The sequence below is a fragment of the Anopheles funestus genome, chromosome 2RL (genome assembly GCF_943734845.2).
Source record: "Anopheles funestus chromosome 2RL, idAnoFuneDA-416_04, whole genome shotgun sequence".
NCBI lineage: Eukaryota > Metazoa > Arthropoda > Insecta > Diptera > Culicidae > Anopheles > Anopheles funestus.
Window position 1 is genome coordinate 63,712,496 of NC_064598.1, and position 19,533 is coordinate 63,732,028.

General features: G+C 41.7%; 2 protein-coding genes across 4 annotated transcripts; one reads left to right on the top strand and one right to left on the bottom strand.

Moving 5' to 3' along the window:
• Nucleotides 1–7,658: 7,658 nt before the first annotated feature.
• Nucleotides 7,659–16,721, bottom strand: LOC125766162 (pulmonary surfactant-associated protein D-like). 3 transcript variants are annotated; one of them, XM_049431858.1, is made up of 2 exons: nt 8,290–8,377; nt 7,659–8,201 (listed from the first exon to the last, which is right to left on the bottom strand). In XM_049431858.1, exons 1-2 carry the CDS (start codon nt 8,348–8,350, stop codon nt 7,825–7,827), a joined length of 438 nt encoding a protein of 145 aa, XP_049287815.1. In that variant the 5' UTR covers nt 8,351–8,377; the 3' UTR covers nt 7,659–7,824. The 3 variants fall into 3 exon arrangements, with proteins under 3 accessions (XP_049287815.1, XP_049287816.1, XP_049287814.1); XM_049431859.1 differs by lacking the exon at nt 8,290–8,377 and adding an exon at nt 16,634–16,721 and having other exon boundaries at nt 7,660–8,201; XM_049431857.1 differs by lacking the exons at nt 7,659–8,201; nt 8,290–8,377 and adding exons at nt 15,027–16,545; nt 16,634–16,721.
• LOC125766159 (perlucin-like) lies at nt 8,540–9,061 on the top strand. The gene has a single exon (XM_049431855.1). The coding sequence runs from the start codon at nt 8,544–8,546 to the stop codon at nt 8,982–8,984; it is 441 nt and encodes a 146-aa protein (XP_049287812.1). The 5' UTR covers nt 8,540–8,543; the 3' UTR covers nt 8,985–9,061.
• Nucleotides 16,722–19,533: the final 2,812 nt, after the last annotated feature.

Here is a 19,533-nt window from a genome sequence, read left to right on the forward strand (position 1 = left end):
TTACTCCTTAATTCTGAAATCTGCTGGAAAACACCTGAGAGCATCCGAACCATTGCCAAACACACACACATTTCAGCTGCAAAAAGTAGTGTTATCGAAAATAGAAAACACTTTAAAATTAAATTTTCGCACTATCTAGTATGTTGAAAAGCTAAACGTCAACATTCTACAGATCCCAGTACTGTTGCCTGACAGAGCTTCATCATAATGGGTAATTGAATTTCGAACGTCACGCCTTCCATTCGCGACTATTAGGATTTGTCTGTGTTTCTTCCGCGCTACTCGTCAATAAGTCGTGCCAACTTGATCCATCCCGTGGCCCGACTGTCAGTTGTTCGAAGAAAGAAGAACTAACCGTCGGTATACATACAACCGCACAACCGTTGCTGTTCCGCCTTCCTCAAAAGCCGCCGGTATCGTGACGCGAGTTTCAGGAAAAGTGTCCGAAAAAGTGAATTATATCACAGCTTCTTGACCACGAAATGAACAACGGTCACAACGGCATTAAGCAAGTGGTAGTAGTGTGTTCCATTTTAAGCTGGTACCAGGAATTGGCTTTTCGTAACGCGAGCGCAAACCGTTGACAGGACTAGTGAAAGCATAAGAAAATCAAAACAAATGCATCTAACAAATGGAAATGGATGGAAATCCGGCCCAAGAGCCAGCCTGAGAGCTTCATTTGCGTCGGACAGTGTAAAACGGTGTCCAAAAAGGAAAAGAATAACAACCGAATTGGTGGCGGTTTGGTATAAAATTGAGCACCAAGTAACGTCACTGTCGGTTCACGATACGGTTCGGTGCGAAACGGACAACGGACTATCTCAGCTCAGATTGTCGTTTTCCACTGTCAATCCATTTCTGTCAGCTTAGAGCAGGAAGAAATGAAAGAAAGAAAATAGAACTGACAAAGCAACAGCAATCATGAACGGGAAGAAGTTCAATGTGCCTCTTATAAAAGGAAAATCTCGTCACACTAGTAGCTGGATCCACCAAGTAAGTGATTTGTATGGCGATTCTAAATACAACTGTGGTCATTCGAGTGAGCGTCTGGGAGAGTTTTTTTTTCCTTCTGTGTTACACCGTTAACAGGGGTATGTAGGTTGTTTTTAGTATTCTTAAAAAAGTACTCTTTTGCTGCATAAACGAACAACACGCTCACATGTTTCCGCCGTCAGCACGATCGCTTGCTGACGTTTGACGAGTCGTTTTGTTCGTTATGAGTCTTTGTAGTAAACAAGCCAAATCTCTCATAGAGGTTTGTTTTTCATAGGAATGGGGCCAACGGTGTGCGTCTACCGTCATGCATACATGTGGTTACAACGATCCACAGGACTTGGATGAGGAAATGAAATTGAAAAAATAACAATTTTTTTATACTACAGCACTTCACGAAATTTAATATTTTCCAACAGAAAATTTACTTAGTTTAGCTTTACGTAAACTGATTAATTTATTGTCTGTCATATTTGATAGATGATTAATTTTGTTGTAAAATTGTTTTCTTTTAAATATATCTCAAGTAATGTCAAGCATAGTAATGAAAACAATAAAAGGTAAACTTTCGATTCAAGTGTGACAATAGTTTCATCTATCGATCTAGGATACTACTAGATACATGGAAAACAGTAAGAGATTCTCATCCATTTCTCGTACATTTTAATTTCTTTTTCACATTTTTCCCTGGAAATGGTGGTCGACCCTTTGGGATGGTGTCCTTTTGAGCAATTCGTAGAAGCAAGGTACATTTAAAATGAAACCCCTTTGGTCCCTCATGACTCAGTTTTTTAAATCGGTTTGCTTTTTTTTAACAAAATGCGTAATGTCGTATTATGTCTGTCGTGTGCAGAGTGATTTTTTTTCTTCATACTTACATTCCCTTGATCGAAGGAAGAAGCATTGATTACGTTCGTAATAAATCACAAACGAGTAAGGTATCAACAAGGAAGCCATGATGTAAGGGCTATCATTGTAGCATGTTGCGAATTACCGTTGTTGTCCTTCCGAGAATTTTATCCTTGCCAAATCGGACTCTTATCATCCCTATTCAATGCTCTTTAACATTGTTAACGGTGTTCGTATTTTGTCACGTACCAGCGGCCTGTCGGTTTTTTTTGGATGAGGTTTTGCTCTGTTTTTTAGGCAGCACTTTCTGGATATGACTTAAAGCTTGCCGCATGATGGCTGTAATGATTTCAATGGAAATTTTACTTTTTTTTACTTTTAGTTTGAATTTGTGTTACAAAACATTTTTACCAGATGTTAATATGTTATGTTATTGTTAAATATTTTACTTTAGTAAAAATAATCAGCGCACTATAAAACTGAACAAGCTACATTATGTTTTTACTAGGATTCTTGAACCGATGCATTTCTATCTTTACACTTTGTGTTGAAAATGTCATACACTTGACCGTGTTTTAAGTTACTTGTGCTTATATGGCTGGATTTTTTTTAGTGTTTTTATAGTAGACCTTTTTATCTAACCATCTGCAGTGCCTTCTGATCAGAGTCCTCTCGAAAAACAATTGCACAATTGAGAAAAACCTTTCTGAATGAATAAAAAGTAAAATCAATAAAATGCACCCAAATTGTTCTCAAATTGGTGTGAAATTGTCTTAAAAACCAACAGAAACCGTGTTTTTAGAATTTGTTTCTGCATAATTGAATTACATGGAAATTATTTTTTTTCATTTACTGAAGGCGTACGCCTGGTTGTATATCAAATTACTTTTTATTATATCGACAACTTGTAAACCAGAACATACGATCAGTAGCAGAGATTACCATAATATGTAAGGTATAAAATATTACATTTAAATTATCTGTGTTGTCAACGTTCTACGAGCCAGTTAATATGCATATTGTATGGTAACAAAATTCAGCAATATCAATTACCGTACGCCTGGCCGTTCTTGAGAAGCCAAAAAAATGCTGTACTATTTTAATTACCTATGTGTTGAAATACCATCGAATTTGTTTTGACTTGGATGTAAAATATACCCATAAAAAGAGACTCAACATTATACCGTGTAAATGATGGACACATGCAAATAACCCGTCACAATTTCCTGAGCGAAAATTAATGTTCACATAACGAAATATTTTGTAAATACTAGAACATAAGCATTGCTGCACACCAATATTTTATGTGCAGATAACACTGCCCATGCGGACCACTTGTCTTGTGTTTACATTCCTTTAAGACACGAGGAATCTAAGCACAACTTCGTTCATTTTCTACACCTACCGTCGGTGCAGGGTCTACTAGAAGCGCTTCAAACTACCCTCCGCCTATTCCCTTAGCAAAACTGTGTGTTGGTATTTTTTGTATCCTTTTTTATGTAGGTATGTCTCCATCTGTTATTCAAAAACGAAATCCGAACCAAACCCGATAACGGACGAAACCGTTACACGCGATTGCAGCGAAACGATCAAAGATAATTTGTTTGCGGAACACTATCACAACGCAAGGGTGTTTTGAGGGTGTTAGATACGTTTGTGGTAGGGTTCGCTACGGCTTTCCATCTAGTGCAGTAAAAAAAGAAGCACCAATGTAAATAGAGAGGCTGATGGGCACTAATAACTTATTCTGTCTGCCATGACGCTTATGACGCTGTTCCGCAGCGCCGTTTGATGGGGATGCCATGGTGGAAATGATGATGACGGTTAAAAATAAACAGAACATATGCCAAACAATTTGTGTTCAATGTTTCCCCGCTACCGGCTACCTCAATTCCTGAAACGTTATGGTACGTGACAAGGAGCAGAACGGCAAAACAAAACCAGAAACAAGAAGAAAAAATAAAGACGAAAGATCATAGCTCGCGATCGTTTTCGTGCGATTTGCAAACGATCTTGTTCGAGACACCTTCTGCGCAAATCTTGCAACGATCGAATGCTTACCTATCGATAGCATGGGTTGCTCTCTGTGTGGCAGTGTTGGTAGTAGAAGGATATTTCTTTGTTTTGGTATTTGTTTTAAGCGCACGCAAAACATTTTACATTTAATTCTTTCTGTTGTTTTGGATTATGAATGCTTCTTCCCATGCTCCCACATTCAGCCCAAACGTATGTTTTGTTTACGTTTTACGATTGAAAATCGATACATTTTTCTGCGATTCCCGTCTTCCTTACTCCTCGGAATTGGCACCAACAACTTCGACACTATTTGGGTGGTGAGATATTTTTAAATTTCCCACTGCCAAAGGTTAATCGGTTTTCGAATAAGCAAACCGGCAACAGCCAGTGTAAAAATAGTATCTTTGAGGTTTTGCCTTTGCACTACCGTTGCATTCGGTCCAGACGGTCATGCGGTAGGGTGATGTTACTGACCAAAGGGTTATACAATTCAGACAAGTATGGAAGGGCATAAACACACGGTTTTCGCTTTGAGCGTTGCTGAACCTCTTTCGATGAAGAATCGTTTATCATTTCGATTGTATAACTCTGCACCTACACAGAACGAGAAGCACAAGAGCTTCGCAAGATACGAATTGGAAACTTTTGCACAGAAATAGCTTTGTTTTGAAACGAACACAAGATTTATATTGATTTGATTTATTTTATGAAATTTAATTTGATGCTTGCGTTAGTTGAGCCATCTTTATCGTCTTTGAATGATTCACTGTTTTATTAAGTGTAAAAATTCGCAAAATGTTCGGTGCTGCCTGTGTTCGGATTATCAAGAATTTATCTCTCATGCAAAATTAACTGATTAAATCTAGTACACAAGCAATGTTTACGATGGTGCAGTGCAAAAAAAATTAATGCTAGTAATAAACTTTATGATACCAATTAAATGTGTTGTCAACAACCAATAATAAAAAATAATTGATAAAATCATGCAAATCATTACAACAATTAAACGCAATTAGCCTCTAATAATCGTATATATTTAAAGACCGGAAAATCGAATAGAAAATTAGTTCTTGAAGGTAATTGGTCTGGTATAGCATTTTGTTCTGAAAGTGTTATAATAAATCATATATCTATGGTGATTAATTCTAAAACAGGCGTTCTTTGGTGAATGCCGTTTTGACTGTCGTTTACTGCGTAATCGAGATTCAATGGAATATGGTTGAAAAAGTGCAATACTCTTCGGTCTGTAATAGCAACATAAGAGTAACGAAAATTATTCGAAAGAAGCCAGCCGCTTAGTTTGCGTAGTGGATCATTCACCTCTGAATAGGATAATACATATCCTAAAATTATCCCGTTTCACGTTCTTCAAGCTATCCCGCTTGTTCGCTTATACAGGTTTGATAGTTAGGCAAAGCAAGTAGTATATTCATTTGGCTAGTTTGGCTATTGTACACATGTATTCCATTTCAACTCATGTGTATTTTTGTTTCAACTCACTCGCACATTTTCGTTTCAAATCACGTATTTACACTTTTTGCAACTCGACTCACCACGGCTAAATGCTTACACTCATGAGTGAGTAAGTCAAAAAAGAGTCGCTAAAACTCCTCGTGGTGAGTGAAAGAAACTCGTTCAATACAACGTTTCAACTCACTATCTCACTCTTACTCACTTTGCACATATCTATACGGGAGTAGATTGCTTGTTTATAGTCTGGACTCCGTATACCCTACGTATGTACAAGCGTTTATTCAACCAACAACAAAATCGACGTTCATTTACGTTCATATTATTTGATTGATTTTGTTATTGTTGTAGAGGATAGTACCAGACACAGTGTTGAGGATATATTAAAACTATAATAGAAAGCATCATAATTGAATGATTTTTTGAAGATGAAAATACCTTGCTTGTAAGAAAATCTCTTGTTTGTACTAATTGTTGCGTCCAGCAACAAAGATTGCGTCCAGCAATCACAAATTTCTTTCCCTATATTTAATCGCGACACGCAGTTTTCTTTAACTAAACTCTAATATATTATTAAACACGTGTACTTTTTGTGTTAGTAGCGTTTGTAGAATTGGATCGTGTGTGTTGTGGGTGTGTGTGAATTGTGTGTGGTGTTAAAAAAACCTCTGCGTTCTTACTGAGTCGCTAGGGAAAGAGCCCTGGCGCCAGCTTCGGTGGGAATTTATTCAGCGGCACTCGTCTCGCTCAGCCGAATATAGTCGCTGAGCCGAAGCTCACTCAGCCGAAATCGCTATCTAGCGTCATCTAGCGGGAGCGCGACGTGGCAGCGAAAGTTCAATTGAACCGTTTTACAGAACACTAATCATTAAACAACTCAATTACTGATTATTAATGCCATGATAGTGAAATTTGAAATAAAAATGTGAAAAGGATCATTCAGAACGATTGTGGAGTTGTCTTAAAGTGTTTCATCTTCCGATAGCAGGTTTAGCGCAGGTTGTCATTATTTACTTTATCTGTTTTTACGAAGAGATTTCTAGACCACATGCCATGGTGTTTACTCAACCATTTGCGTCAGTACTTGTTTTTCGGATTTGTGATAATCTACTTTTTTTGTTTGTTCATTTCATGATACGTAACCCAATTTTTCATTGCCGATAACAGTTTTATCTGAAAAACTGTTTGGTTCCGTCCTCTGCTATGAAAAGTAATTGCAACTTATCTTTTCTTTCCTAATATAAAAAAATTCGTTACTATCAATACTTACAAATTTTGCTATAATTCTCTAACTTTGGATAGAGATGTTATGATAAAAAAGCTCGGTATAATGGGAACAAATGAGTATCTGATATTGGGACAAAATAAATCATATCTCCTATCCGGATGAAATTAAAACACTCGAGCTACATCAAGCTGCTGAATAGTGGTTTGACCCCGCCTACCGAACACGTAATGGATGAACAATTCCTCTTTCAACAAGATAACGCCGCGATCCACGTAAGCAAACTATCAAAACAATGGTTCACCGAGGGAAACATCGCCCATTTTATACTGGCCAACACGAAGTCCTGATCTAAATCCTATTGATAATCTATGGGGAACCCTGACCAAACGGATAAATAACGGAGGAAGACAGTGTGAAACGGTTGAAGAGCTCTAAGCGGTCGTAAGAGAGAAATGGCGAATGTTACCGTAGGACATGCTACAGAAACTGGTAAATTCGATGCCGAAACTAATTGTCAAACCTTTTGACACAATCTGCCGTAACAACAATACTGTTGGTTGACGAAAGAGGGCGCCACTAACGAGCGATATAAAATAGGGACACGGGAGAAAAAAGGGTTCTCTCGTTACAACAACACCACGGAAAGGACAATAAATTTCGAACGCGCTTTAACGATAATAAAAGGCAGTTAGAGATTCTTCCGTACAAATCCGAAAGTTGTAACACTAATATATAAAAACAAGACTTCAACATGGTAAACAAGCTAAGGACTAATTGTAGGTAAACAGATGATTATCATGCTTCAATAACATAAACAGTACGGTGCGGTTATAGGACAGTTAAAAACTGTAACCAAATTTTAGAAGATTTATCAAAACAACATTATTCTGGTGAAAATGCCGTTAATTCGGAGAAAATTCTCGTGCAGGTTTAGGAGCCGTTATTTCGGAACTGACTTCGGAGCCGTTTAGCAGGAATCGGCTCCGAAGCCGTGCTTGCACTCCGGAGCGCACATTAACTCTAAAGAACTACGCTCACATCCCGATGCAAAAATTTTGTAATTCGCCGTACTGGATTATTTGTTGCCGCATCTGTTGGTCGTCTATGTTTCTCGTCGAATCTTTTATTGATAGTAAAATTTTAGACATTTCAAATCATTATCATTCGTCTGAAACGTTGGAAAAGTATGTATGTAAAATATGCAAGCAAAAGTCGTCTTCAAAATTTTAATTTGTTTTTTATACATATTTTATTCAGCATGTTTATTTTCAGCGACCAAAAGCACAAACGTACCCACCAGCCCGTGTATTATCACACGTAACATCGTTCCACTTGCTTACTCCTCCGCTTCCCATCACTAAACAATTTTCAGTACCGCCGTTGTTGGAAGGTTCTCCTGGGCCAAAGTTAAGGTACGTGGCTTTTTTGTTCAAGCCAATCCATATGAAATTACCTTCCGCGCCAAGATCTGTGGCCCCAATGATCCATTCTTTGGTAAAATCTCCTACAGCCCTGATGGCAGCCTCAACTCGCGCATTTTCTTCGGCCGACTCAATAGAGGCTAAATGTCCACCACTAATGCGACATTGTTGCCAGGCTTGGAAGAAGCTGAGGGAGCGTTTGTATGCCACATAGGTTTTGGCACCTGTACGAATGATAGTTTCAGCGTGCATGAAGGTTTTGAAATATCATTTACTATTGGTAGCTAACTCACGCATTTTACGTATACTAACCATGTGCTTCCATCGTGAACAGCATCACACACAGTACTAAACACAAACTCTTGAACGCCATGGTTTCCACTATAACTTAAGTCGACGGTCTTGCCAAACGAACTGCTGTAAAACTCAACTGTTAGGCCGTCTTTTATACTCTACTTCCAATGTTGACTCAGGTGTCTCGGTCTTCATCATCTGCCTATAAAAACGAGTGGTCTCTTGTTGGAGCATCGTACTTTGCGGATAGAGTTTAACCGTATCTCCACAGGATGAAGGCTTGTGTAATCGCTCTAACTATCGGTGTGCTTGTGGCCGTGGGTCTACCCACAACAACTGCGCTTCGATACACCGTCCACAACACTCCGGTAAATTTCTTCACAGCTTGGCAGCAGTGCATAGCGAAGGGAGGAGCATTAGCTGCGATCGAGACGCCCTGTCAGAACGAATTTGTTTATGATGCCATCAAGCAGTCTGGTGGATCTGGTGGATGGTGGACCTCGGGTACAGACCTTGGGCTGGAAGGATCGTGGATCTGGATGTCGAAAAATGTACCACTCGGCAACGTTAACGGATACATGAACTTTGCTCCTGGAGAACCGAGCAATTCGGGTACCACTGGTGAACACTGTCTCGCTATAGAACAATCTCCTCAGTGGAATGATATGCCGTGCGATAAACTATTAAACTACGTTTGCGAGTACTATATATGATGGGAGGGTGTAGTCGTCTCTTCGCATTATAAATAAACTAACAATAAACACACTTTTCGCTGAGTATGACAGATATAACCGTTCATTATTTCAAAGATGAGATATCACATCTATGAATACTTACTCTTTTGTAAAATGTAAGTAGATAGTTACAGATTTGTGTACTATTCCTTCCGTAGTTTGGTATATGGCACATGGCACTGCTATGATAAATCTGCACTGTGCACATAGGATAGCCCAAGGGCATAAATTCCTATTCTTTTGCGAAAATCGATGGTCACTTGATGACGTGAGCACCGCGACGCAAAAAGCATCCCGTGAGTGTTTCTTCTCCTGCGACCGTTGACGAGAACGGTGTCTTTTCGCAATCTGATTTGTAATCGTCATATTTTAACTATTTCCTCCAATGTAGATAGTACTTAGTATTTGGCAAGATTTGTTGAAGTCTATTGCACAGTTCTTGAAGTCTATTGCATTCTGCAAATTTGTGATAAAACATTAAAAATGTTTCTATTTTACCGCAAGTACCACATTTGCAGGGTTTTCTAGGATAGAATTTACATGTTCATCAAGTTGTTGTTTTAATCGAGCATATAATTGACTCTTTCGGTAAGTCATTGATTTGTACAGAAGATGCCCTTAACTTATTCAATAAAATTGTTGAGCAACACTCGCTATTGCTAAAGTCTGAAACAAGACCCCCCCCCACCCCCTACTCACGGTCACTGATCTGCGTGTCAATTTTTCGTACAGGGTGGTTCGGAGGCTATGCAATGTTTCCTGAATTTTATTTTTTTATAATTACAAATACATAGTATGACAGTTTTCGCGTAGTGAAATGTGATTTATATTATCGAGGAACCAAGTTCCATACCCTTTTTGTGAAACCATTAAATTTTCCTCATTTTTGGCCTAACTTTGTCCCATAACTCGGGTGGTACCCAACGGATCGCCAATCTTTCTTCTGATATGGTTAGATGGCACTTGTGCCTACATTTCGTCCATGCACCACTAATCGCTACCATGTCTGTGGCCGGAGCTATTCGCGAAAGCAACTGTTACACTTTTTCGGGTATTTGGTGCAATTTTCCTCATTTTTGGCCCAACTTTGCCCATACCTCAGCCGGTATCCAACGGATCGCCAATCTTTGACCTGTTGTCGATAGATGGCACCAATTGCTACATTTTCTACTTCGACGGCCATGTCCTCAGGTCTCAGGGGGGGGGGGGGCTTGTTTCAGACTTTAGCCCATTACGTGGTCGACATCTTCCACTTGGTGTTCACACACCGGGCAGTTTGGCGAGCCGTCGAGGATGCCTTTTTCGACGAAGTAGCTCCGGAGAAACCCATGCCCTGTAAAGAGTTGAGAGAGATAAAAATCAATTTCTCCGTGCTTGCGATTTACCCAGGACATAATGTCCGGGATAATTCTCCTCGTCTTCATCCCCGGCGATCTCGGCTCCCCCGCTCCGGCTGTCCATTGTTGTTGCCAGCGTCCCATGGTCTCTTCCCTTTGTCGCTTTTGTATGTCTGCTCCTGGACTTCCCTCGCTACCTTTTCGTCGTGGCAGCGGATGTCCTCCTCTAGGAGAAGGACTAACGGGATAGTGCTTGCGACCACGCAAGCGGCATCGTAGGAGACCGTTTGGAAGGCACTGGCCACTCGAAGAACTCCTGTGCGGTGCGTCCTCTGAACTGTGGTTCGGTGAATGTCCTTCTGAAGAAGCGTCCGTCCCCACGATGGTGCTGCGTAACGGACAATGCTATTCCCAACGTTAACCAAGGGTCTCCTTCTGCTGCTTTTTGGGCCACACTTATTCGGCATCAGAGCGGTCAAGGCATTCGTGATACGTGATGCCTTGCTGCGGACCTTCTCCAAATGCCGACCGTGGTGCTGTTTGCGGCATAGCTCGACCCCCAGGTACTTGAGCGATTCCGTGGATACGACCGTGTGTCACCCCGCACGTAGTTGACCTACCTGCTGGTTGTGATGAGTGCAGAAGATCATGTAGCCGGTCTTTTGATGGGCCAGCTTCAATCCCACTCCATCCATCCAACGCTCGATCATCTCCAGGTTCCTCGTAGCAAGGTTGCTGATTTCCTGCGGGTCCCTCCCTATAAGGGTGAAAGCCACATCATCAGCAAACCCTATAATGTCGGCACGCTTTCCGAACAGCTCCAAACGAAGAAGGTCATCGTACATAACATTCCACAGTGTTGGCCCTAGAACCGAACCCTGCGGGACACCTGCCGATACTGGTAACGAGACCATTCCTTCATCCGTTTCGTACTGGAGCGTGTTATGCGTGAAGTAGTTACGCAGCATCTCCTGGAGGTACGGTGGGGTGTTCCTTCGCTGCAGAGCTGCTCCGATCGCTGTCCAGTTGGCCGTGTTGAAGGCGTTCTTCACGTCGATTGTCACCATCGCACACAGTCGATCGCCCCTGCGCTTCTTGTCGAGCGAAAGCCTTCCGTTGGCAATCACCCTGTTGATGGCATCCATGGTTGAGCGTCCTTTCCTGAATCCGTATTGGGCATCAGCGAGACCGCCCGTAGCATCCAGATGTTCCGTAAGTCTGCGCTGTATGAGTCGCTCCAACACTTTTCCCAGAACACTCAGCAAGCAGATTGGCCGGTACGACGATGATTCTCCGGGTGGTTTCCCGGCCTTCGAGAACAGCAGTAGCCGTTGCCTCTTCCATTCGACGGGGAAGTGGCCGGAATTGATGAAATGCTGGAACGTTCTCATGAAGACGCGTGGAAACGCCGTCATCGCCGCAATCAAGGCCACTTTCGGAATGTTGTCGTCTCCTGGGGCACGCTGGGGATTGAGTGATTTTGCAATGCTCACCAGCTCACCCTCGGTAACGGCATCCCGTGCCGTGTCCTCGTCCGTCAATCCTGTTGCTGTGGGCCATTCCATGAGCGGTTGCACCGGAAAAAGTTCGTCAACGATGTGCTGCAGCTTGGCTGGATCCCGTTCCATCGGTACTCGGGCTCCTTGCCACATCTGCCTCCGGATTTTGTAGCCTGGCCCGAATCCGTGAGGCCCCAGCTGTTCCGGAAGTTGATCGCCCTGCTCCTTCTTGCTCCGCTTGACCGCTTGCTCCAGTGCTGCTCTCGCTGCTGTGTACGCCGGACGCCGATCCTGTCGCTGCTCTTCCGTTCGGGCTCGCCTGAGTCTTCTCCGCATCCCGATGTAAGTGCGACGTAACTGGGAAATCTCGTTATTCCACCAGCACACCGATCGTCGTCCTCCCCGTGCTGCTGGCAATCTCGGCATCGTCGCGTCGCAGGCAGTTGACATTGCCTGAGTCAACTCGTCCGCCAGCTCAAGTGATGCCATAGCATCCATCACCACTATGAACTCGTTCTCCATCTTTGTGTCTGCGTTCCATTCCCCACGCTCCTGACCAGGCGTTGACGTCCCCGCCGATCACGGTGTCCCGATTCCGCGGAATCACCGACGCAATTTCGGTCCATTTGCGTCGATAATCCTCCACTGACAAATCGGACCCCACAGGAGGTAGATACACGGAGCAGAAACCGATACCACGCATTTCGACTACGACGAAGCAATCCCGCCGATTCTCGATTATGCGTTGTTCCATATAAGTCCTTGGTGTATGTATTGACTCATTCTTGACTTTTGCGGACTAAGCTGATTTCCTTATCAACAAATTTGGTGAATCTTTAGAACAACTAGCCTTCATAATTCGCGATCCTTTTTGTTTGAATTCACAATTTTACAGCTGGGTCCGTTCGCCTTTAGAATACGCGTGTATAGTCTGGACTCCGTATACCCTGCGTACAACCAACAACAAAATCGATGGTCATTTACGTTCATATAATTTGATTGATTCTGTTATTGTTGTAGAGGCTGGTACCAGATACATTGTTGAGGATATATTGAAACTATAATAGAAAGAATCATATTTCAAGGATTTTTGAAGATGAAAATACCTCGATTGTAAGAAAATCTCTTGTTTGTACTAATCATTAATCACCTCAATTACTGAATATTAATGCCATGATAGTGAAATTTGAAATAAAAGTGTCAGAACGATCATTCAGAACGATTGCGGAGTTGTCTTGAAGTGTTTCATCCTCCTTTAGCAGGTTTTGCCCAGGTTGCCATTATTTGCTTTATCTGTTTTTACGAAGAGATTTCTAGACCACATGCCATGGTGTTTGCTCAACCATTTGCGTCAGTACTTGTTTTTCGGATAATCTACTTGTTTTTTTTTTGTATTGTTTGTTCATTTCATAATAGCGAAGTGTACCAACTCTTTCGTTTTTGGAGCCTCCTGACCGAAGGAATTCCAATGGTTGTCTATCTTCCATATAAGTCCTTGGTGTATTTATTGACTCATTCTTGACCTTTGCGGACTAAGCTGATTTCCTTATCAACAAATTTGGTGAATCTTTAGAACAACTAGCCTTCATAATTCGTGATCTTTTTTGTTTGAAATCACAATTTTACAGCTGGGTCCGTTCGCCTTTAGAATACGCGTGTATAGTCTGGACTCCGTATACCCTGCGTACAACCAACAACAAAATCGATGGTCATTTACGTTCATATAATTTTATTGATTCTGTTATTGTTGTAGAGGCTGTTACCAGATACATTGTTGAGGATATATTGAAACTATAATAGAAAGAATCATATTTCAAGGATTTTTGAAGATGAAAATACCTCGATTGTAAGAAAATCTCTTGTTTGTACTAATCATTAATCACCTCAATTACTGAATATTAATGCCATGATAGTGAAATTTGAAATAAAAGTGTCAGAACGATCATTCAGAACGATTGCGGAGTTGTCTTGAAGTGTTTCATCCTCCTTTAGCAGGTTTTGCCCAGGTTGCCATTATTTGCTTTATCTGTTTTTACGAAGAGATTTCTAGACCACATGCCATGGTGTTTGCTCAACCATTTGCGTCAGTACTTGTTTTTCGGATAATCTACTTGTTTTTTTTTGTATTGTTTGTTCATTTCATAATAGCGAAGTGTACCAACTCTTTCGTTTTTGGAGCCTCCTGACCGAAGGAATTCCAATGGTTGTCTATCTTCCATATAAGTCCTTGGTGTATTTATTGACTCATTCTTGACCTTTGCGGACTAAGCTGATTTCCTTATCAACAAATTTGGTGAATCTTTAGAACAACTAGCCTTCATAATTCGTGATCTTTTTTGTTTGAAATCACAATTTTACAGCTGGGTCCGTTCGCCTTTAGAATACGCGTGTATAGTCTGGACTCCGTATACCCTGCGTACAACCAACAACAAAATCGATGGTCATTTACGTTCATATAATTTGATTGATTCTGTTATTGTTGTAGAGGCTGGTACCAGATACACTGGTACTATATAATTACGTATTATGTAATATTATACGAGTACTATAAATTGTTATAGCAACGCAGATGGCAACACGGCCAGAATAACGATAGGCTACGAGCTCAACGCGACGGTTGAGCTCGACCCTTTTTCCTCGTTAGCTCTTGTGCGAACACGTTGTTCATATTATCAAAGTTTAAATTGTTAGTTTTTTTGGTTAGGTTTAGTTTAGGTTAGATGTAGAATAAGTTTAGTGTTTAATAAATATAATTATATATTAAAACTATAATAAAAAGGATAATATTTCAAGGATTTTTGAAAATGAAAATACATCGATTGTAAGAAAATCTCTTGTTTGTACTAATCATTAATCACCTCAATTACTGATTATTAATGCTATGATAGTGAAATTTGAAATAAAAATGTGAGAAGCATTAATCAGAACGATTGCGGAGTTGTCTTGAAGTGTTTCATCTTCCGATAGCAGGTTTAGCGCAGGTTGCCATTATTTGCTTTATCTGTTTTTACGAAGAGATTTCTAGACCACATGCCATGGTGTTTGCTCAACCATTTGCGTCAGTACTTGTTTTTCGGATTTGTGATAATCTACTTTTTTTTGTTTGTTCATTTCATGATACGTAACCCAATTTTTCATTGCCGATAACAGTTTTATCTGAAAAACTGTTTGGTTCCGTCCTCTGCTATGAAAAGTAATTGCAACTTATCTTTTCTTTCCTAATATAAAAAGATTCGTTACTACCAATACTTACAAATTTTGCTACAATTTTCTAACGCTGGATAGAGTCTGTTCGCGATCAATCCCCACGTTGTGCTTTTTTTCCTCTTTCGGAACGGTGAAAATTAATGTTGAGCGCGGTTTCTCGCTTGACCGTTCGGCGTACGTCTTTTATTACAAGTGCAGTGATTTTCGCAATAGTTCTTGGCCCTAGACGGTCCTTGCACTAACACCACTAAACTATGTAACGGTAACGCTACCCCGGTGAAAATATCAACGCGAAAAATAATGCGTTGACTGTCAAAACAGTGTTGCGCGTGCAAAGCGTAAACAGAGTCGTAATGAAAGAAAAGCTCGGGAATAAATAAGTATCTGATATTGGTACAACATAAATCATATCTCCTATCCAGCGATCTGACCAGCGAACACTACTACAAAGTTTTCAAGCAGATAAGATAACCCAAGAAGCCGTGAGCAATGGCTTTAAGCAATCCAAGATTCCTCCAAACTCTACTAACTATGGAATTGATTTTGAGAAGGATTTTTGTCCAACATCCAATTCCCAAGTCTTGGATAAACGTGATCGGATAATCTGGTCGCCGAGAAAATGAAGAAAGAAGAAGATTAAGTTTCAGAGCAGCTACAGGAATAACACAACACTTATCGGGACAAAGGGTAAGGAAAATAGTGCGCACCAAATGGAAGAATATGACAAGGAGAAATGGATAAATAGAAGCGGAAACGAGAGCTCTTCCAATTCTCGTGCAGGTTCAGGAGCCGTTGTTTCGGAACTGACTTCGGAGCCGTTTAGCAGGAATCGGCTCCGAAGCCGTGCTTGCACTCCGGAACGCACATTAACTCTAAAGAACTACGCTCACATCCCGATGCAAAAATGTTGTAATTTGCCGTACTGGATTATTTGTTGCCGCATCTGTTGGTCGTTTATGTTTCTCGTCGAATCTTTTATTGATAGTAAAATTTTAGACCTTTCAAATCATTATCATTCGTCTGAAACGTTGGAAAAGTATGTATGTAAAATATGCAAGCAAAAGTCTTCTCCAAAGGTTTAATTTATGTTTTATATATATTTTATTCAGCATGTTTATTTTCAGCGACCAAAAGCACAAACGTACCCACCAGCCCGTGTATTATCACACGTAACATCGTTCCACTTGCTTACTCCTCCGCTTCCCATCACTAAACAATTTTCAGTACCGCCGTTGTTGGAAGGTTCTCCTGGGCCAAAGTTAAGGTACGTGGCTTTTTTGTTCAAGCCAATCCATATGAAATTACCTTCCGCGCCAAGATCTGTGGCCCCAATGATCCATTCTTTGGTAAAATCTCCTACAGCCCTGATGGCAGCCTCAACTCGCGCATTTTCTTCGGCCGACTCAATAGAGGCTAAATGTCCACCACTAATGCGACATTGTTGCCAGGCTTGGAAGAAGCTGAGGGAGCGTTTGTATGCCACATAGGTTTTGGCACCTGTACGAATGATAGTTTCAGCGTGTATGAAGGTTTTGAAATATCATTTACAATTGGTAGCTAACTCACGCATTTTACGTATACTAACCATGTGCTTCCATCGTGAACAGCATCACACACAGTACTAAACACAAACTCTTGAACGCCATGGTTTCCACTATAACTTAAGTCGACGGTCTTGCCAAACGAACTGCTGTAAAACTCAACTGTTAGGCCGTCTTTTATACTCTACTTCCAATGTTGACTCAGGTGTCTCGGTCTTCATCATCTGCCTATAAAAACGAGTGGTCTCTTGTTGGAGCATCGTACTTTGCGGATAGAGTTTAACCGTATCTCCACAGGATGAAGGCTTGTGTAATCGCTCTAACTATCGGTGTGCTTGTGGCCGTGGGTCTACCCACAACAACTGCGCTTCGATACACCGTCCACAACACTCCGGTAAATTTCTTCACAGCTTGGCAGCAGTGCATAGCGAAGGGAGGAGCATTAGCTGCGATCGAGACGCCCTGTCAGAACGAATTTGTTTATGATGCCATCAAGCAGTCTGGTGGATCTGGTGGATGGTGGACCTCGGGTACAGACCTTGGGCTGGAAGGATCGTGGATCTGGATGTCGAAAAATGTACCACTCGGCAACGTTAACGGATACATGAACTTTGCTCCTGGAGAACCAAGCAATTCAGGTACCACTGGTGAACACTGTCTCGCTATAGAACAATCTCCTCAGTGGAATGATATGCCGTGCGATAAACTATTAAACTACGTTTGCGAGTACTATATATGATGGGAGGGTGTAGTCGTCTCTTCGCATTATAAATAAACTAACAATAAACACACTTTTCGCTGAGTATGACAGATATAACCGTTCATTATTTCAAAGATGAGATATCACATCTATGAATACTTACTCTTTTGTAAAATGTAAGTAGATAGTTACAGATTTGTGTACTATTCCTTCCGTAGTTTGGTATATGGCACATGGCACTGCTATGATAAATCTGCACTGTGCACATAGGATAGCCCAAGGGCATAAATTCCTATTCTTTTGCGAAAATCGATGGTCACTTGATGACGTGAGCACCGCGACGCAAAAAGCATCCCGTGAGTGTTTCTTCTCCTGCGACCGTTGACGAGAACGGTGTCTTTTCGCAATCTGATTTGTAATCGTCATATTTTAACTATTTCCGCCAATGTAGATAGTACTTAGTATTTGCAATGATTTGTTGAAGTCTATTGCACAGTTGTTGAAGTCTATTGCATTCTACAAATTTGTGATAAAACATTAAAAATGTTTCTATTTTACAGCAAGTACCACATTTGCAGGGTTTTCTAGGATAGAATTTACATGTTCATCAAGTTGTTGTTTTAATCGAGCATATAATTGACTCTTTCGGTAAGTCATTGATTTGTACAGAAGATGCCCTTAACTTATTCAATAAAATTGTTGAGCAACACTCGCTATTGCTAAAGTCTGAAACAAGACCCCCCCCACCCCCTACTCACGGTCACTGATCTGCGTGTCAATTTTTCGTACAGGGTGGTTCGGAGGCTATGCAATGTTTCCTGAATTTTATTTTTTTATAATTACAAATACATAGTATGACAGTTTTCGCGTAGTGAAATGTGATTTATATTATCGAGGAACCAAGTTCCATACCCTTTTTGTGAAACCATTAAATTTTCCTCATTTTTGGCCTAACTTTGTCCCATAACTCGGGTGGTACCCAACGGATCGCCAATCTTTCTTCTGATATGGTTAGATGGCACTTGTGCCTACATTTCGTCCATGCACCACTAATCGCTACCATGTCTGTGGCCGGAGCTATTCGCGAAAGCAACTGTTACACTTTTTCGGGTATTTGGTGCAATTTTCCTCATTTTTGGCCCAACTTTGCCCATACCTCAGCCGGTATCCAACGGATCGCCAATCTTTGACCTGTTGTCGATAGATGGCACCAATTGCTACATTTTCTACTTCGACGGCCATGTCCTCAGGTCTCAGGGGGGGGGGGGGTCTTGTTTCAGACTTTAGCCCATTACGTGGTCGACATCTTCCACTTGGTGTTCACACACCGGGCAGTTTGGCGAGCCGTCGAGGATGCCTTTTTCGACGAAGTAGCTCCGGAGAAACCCATGCCCTGTAAAGAGTTGAGAGAGATAAAAATCAATTTCTCCGTGCTTGCGATTTACCCAGGACATAATGTCCGGGATAATTCTCCTCGTCTTCATCCCCGGCGATCTCGGCTCCCCCGCTCCGGCTGTCCATTGTTGTTGCCAGCGTCCCATGGTCTCTTCCCTTTGTCGCTTTTGTATGTCTGGTCCTGGACTTCCCTCGTCGTGGCAGCGGATGTCCTCCTCTAGGAGAAGGACTAACGGGATAGTGCTTGCGACCACCCAAGCGGCATCGTAGGAGACCGTTTGGAAGGCACTGGCCACTCGAAGAACTCCTGTGCGGTGCGTCCTCTGAACTGTGGTTCGGTGAATGTCCTTCTGAAGAAGCGTCCGTCCCCACGATGGTGCTGCGTAACGGACAATGCTATTCCCAACGTTAACCAAGGGTCTCCTTCTGCTGCTTTTTGGGCCACACTTATTCGGCATCAGAGCGGTCAAGGCATTCGTGATACGTGATGCCTTGCTGCGGACCTTCTCCAAATGCCGACCGTGGTGCTGTTTGCGGCATAGCTCGACCCCCAGGTACTTGAGCGATTCCGTGGATACGACCGTGTGTCACCCCGCACGTAGTTGACCTACCTGCTGGTTGTGATGAGTGCAGAAGATCATGTAGCCGGTCTTTTGATGGGCCAGCTTCAATCCCACTCCATCCATCCAACGCTCGATCATCTCCAGGTTCCTCGTAGCAAGGTTGCTGATTTCCTGCGGGTCCCTCCCTATAAGGGTGAAAGCCACATCATCAGCAAACCCTATAATGTCGGCACGCTTTCTGAACAGCTCCAAACGAAATAGGTCATCGTACATAACATTCCACAGT

Bases quoted from the DNA above. Each gene is read 5' to 3' on its own strand.
- LOC125766162 (XM_049431858.1), bottom strand. From the start codon at position 8,350: ATGGCGTTCAAGAGTTTGTGTTTAGTACTGTGTGTGATGCTGTTCACG. The intron at 8,202-8,289 runs GTTAGTATACGT...TCATTCGTACAG, and splicing joins GTTCACGATGGAAGCACATG to GTGCCAAAACCTATGTGGCA.
- LOC125766159 (XM_049431855.1), top strand. From the start codon at position 8,544: ATGAAGGCTTGTGTAATCGCTCTAACTATCGGTGTGCTTGTGGCCGTG.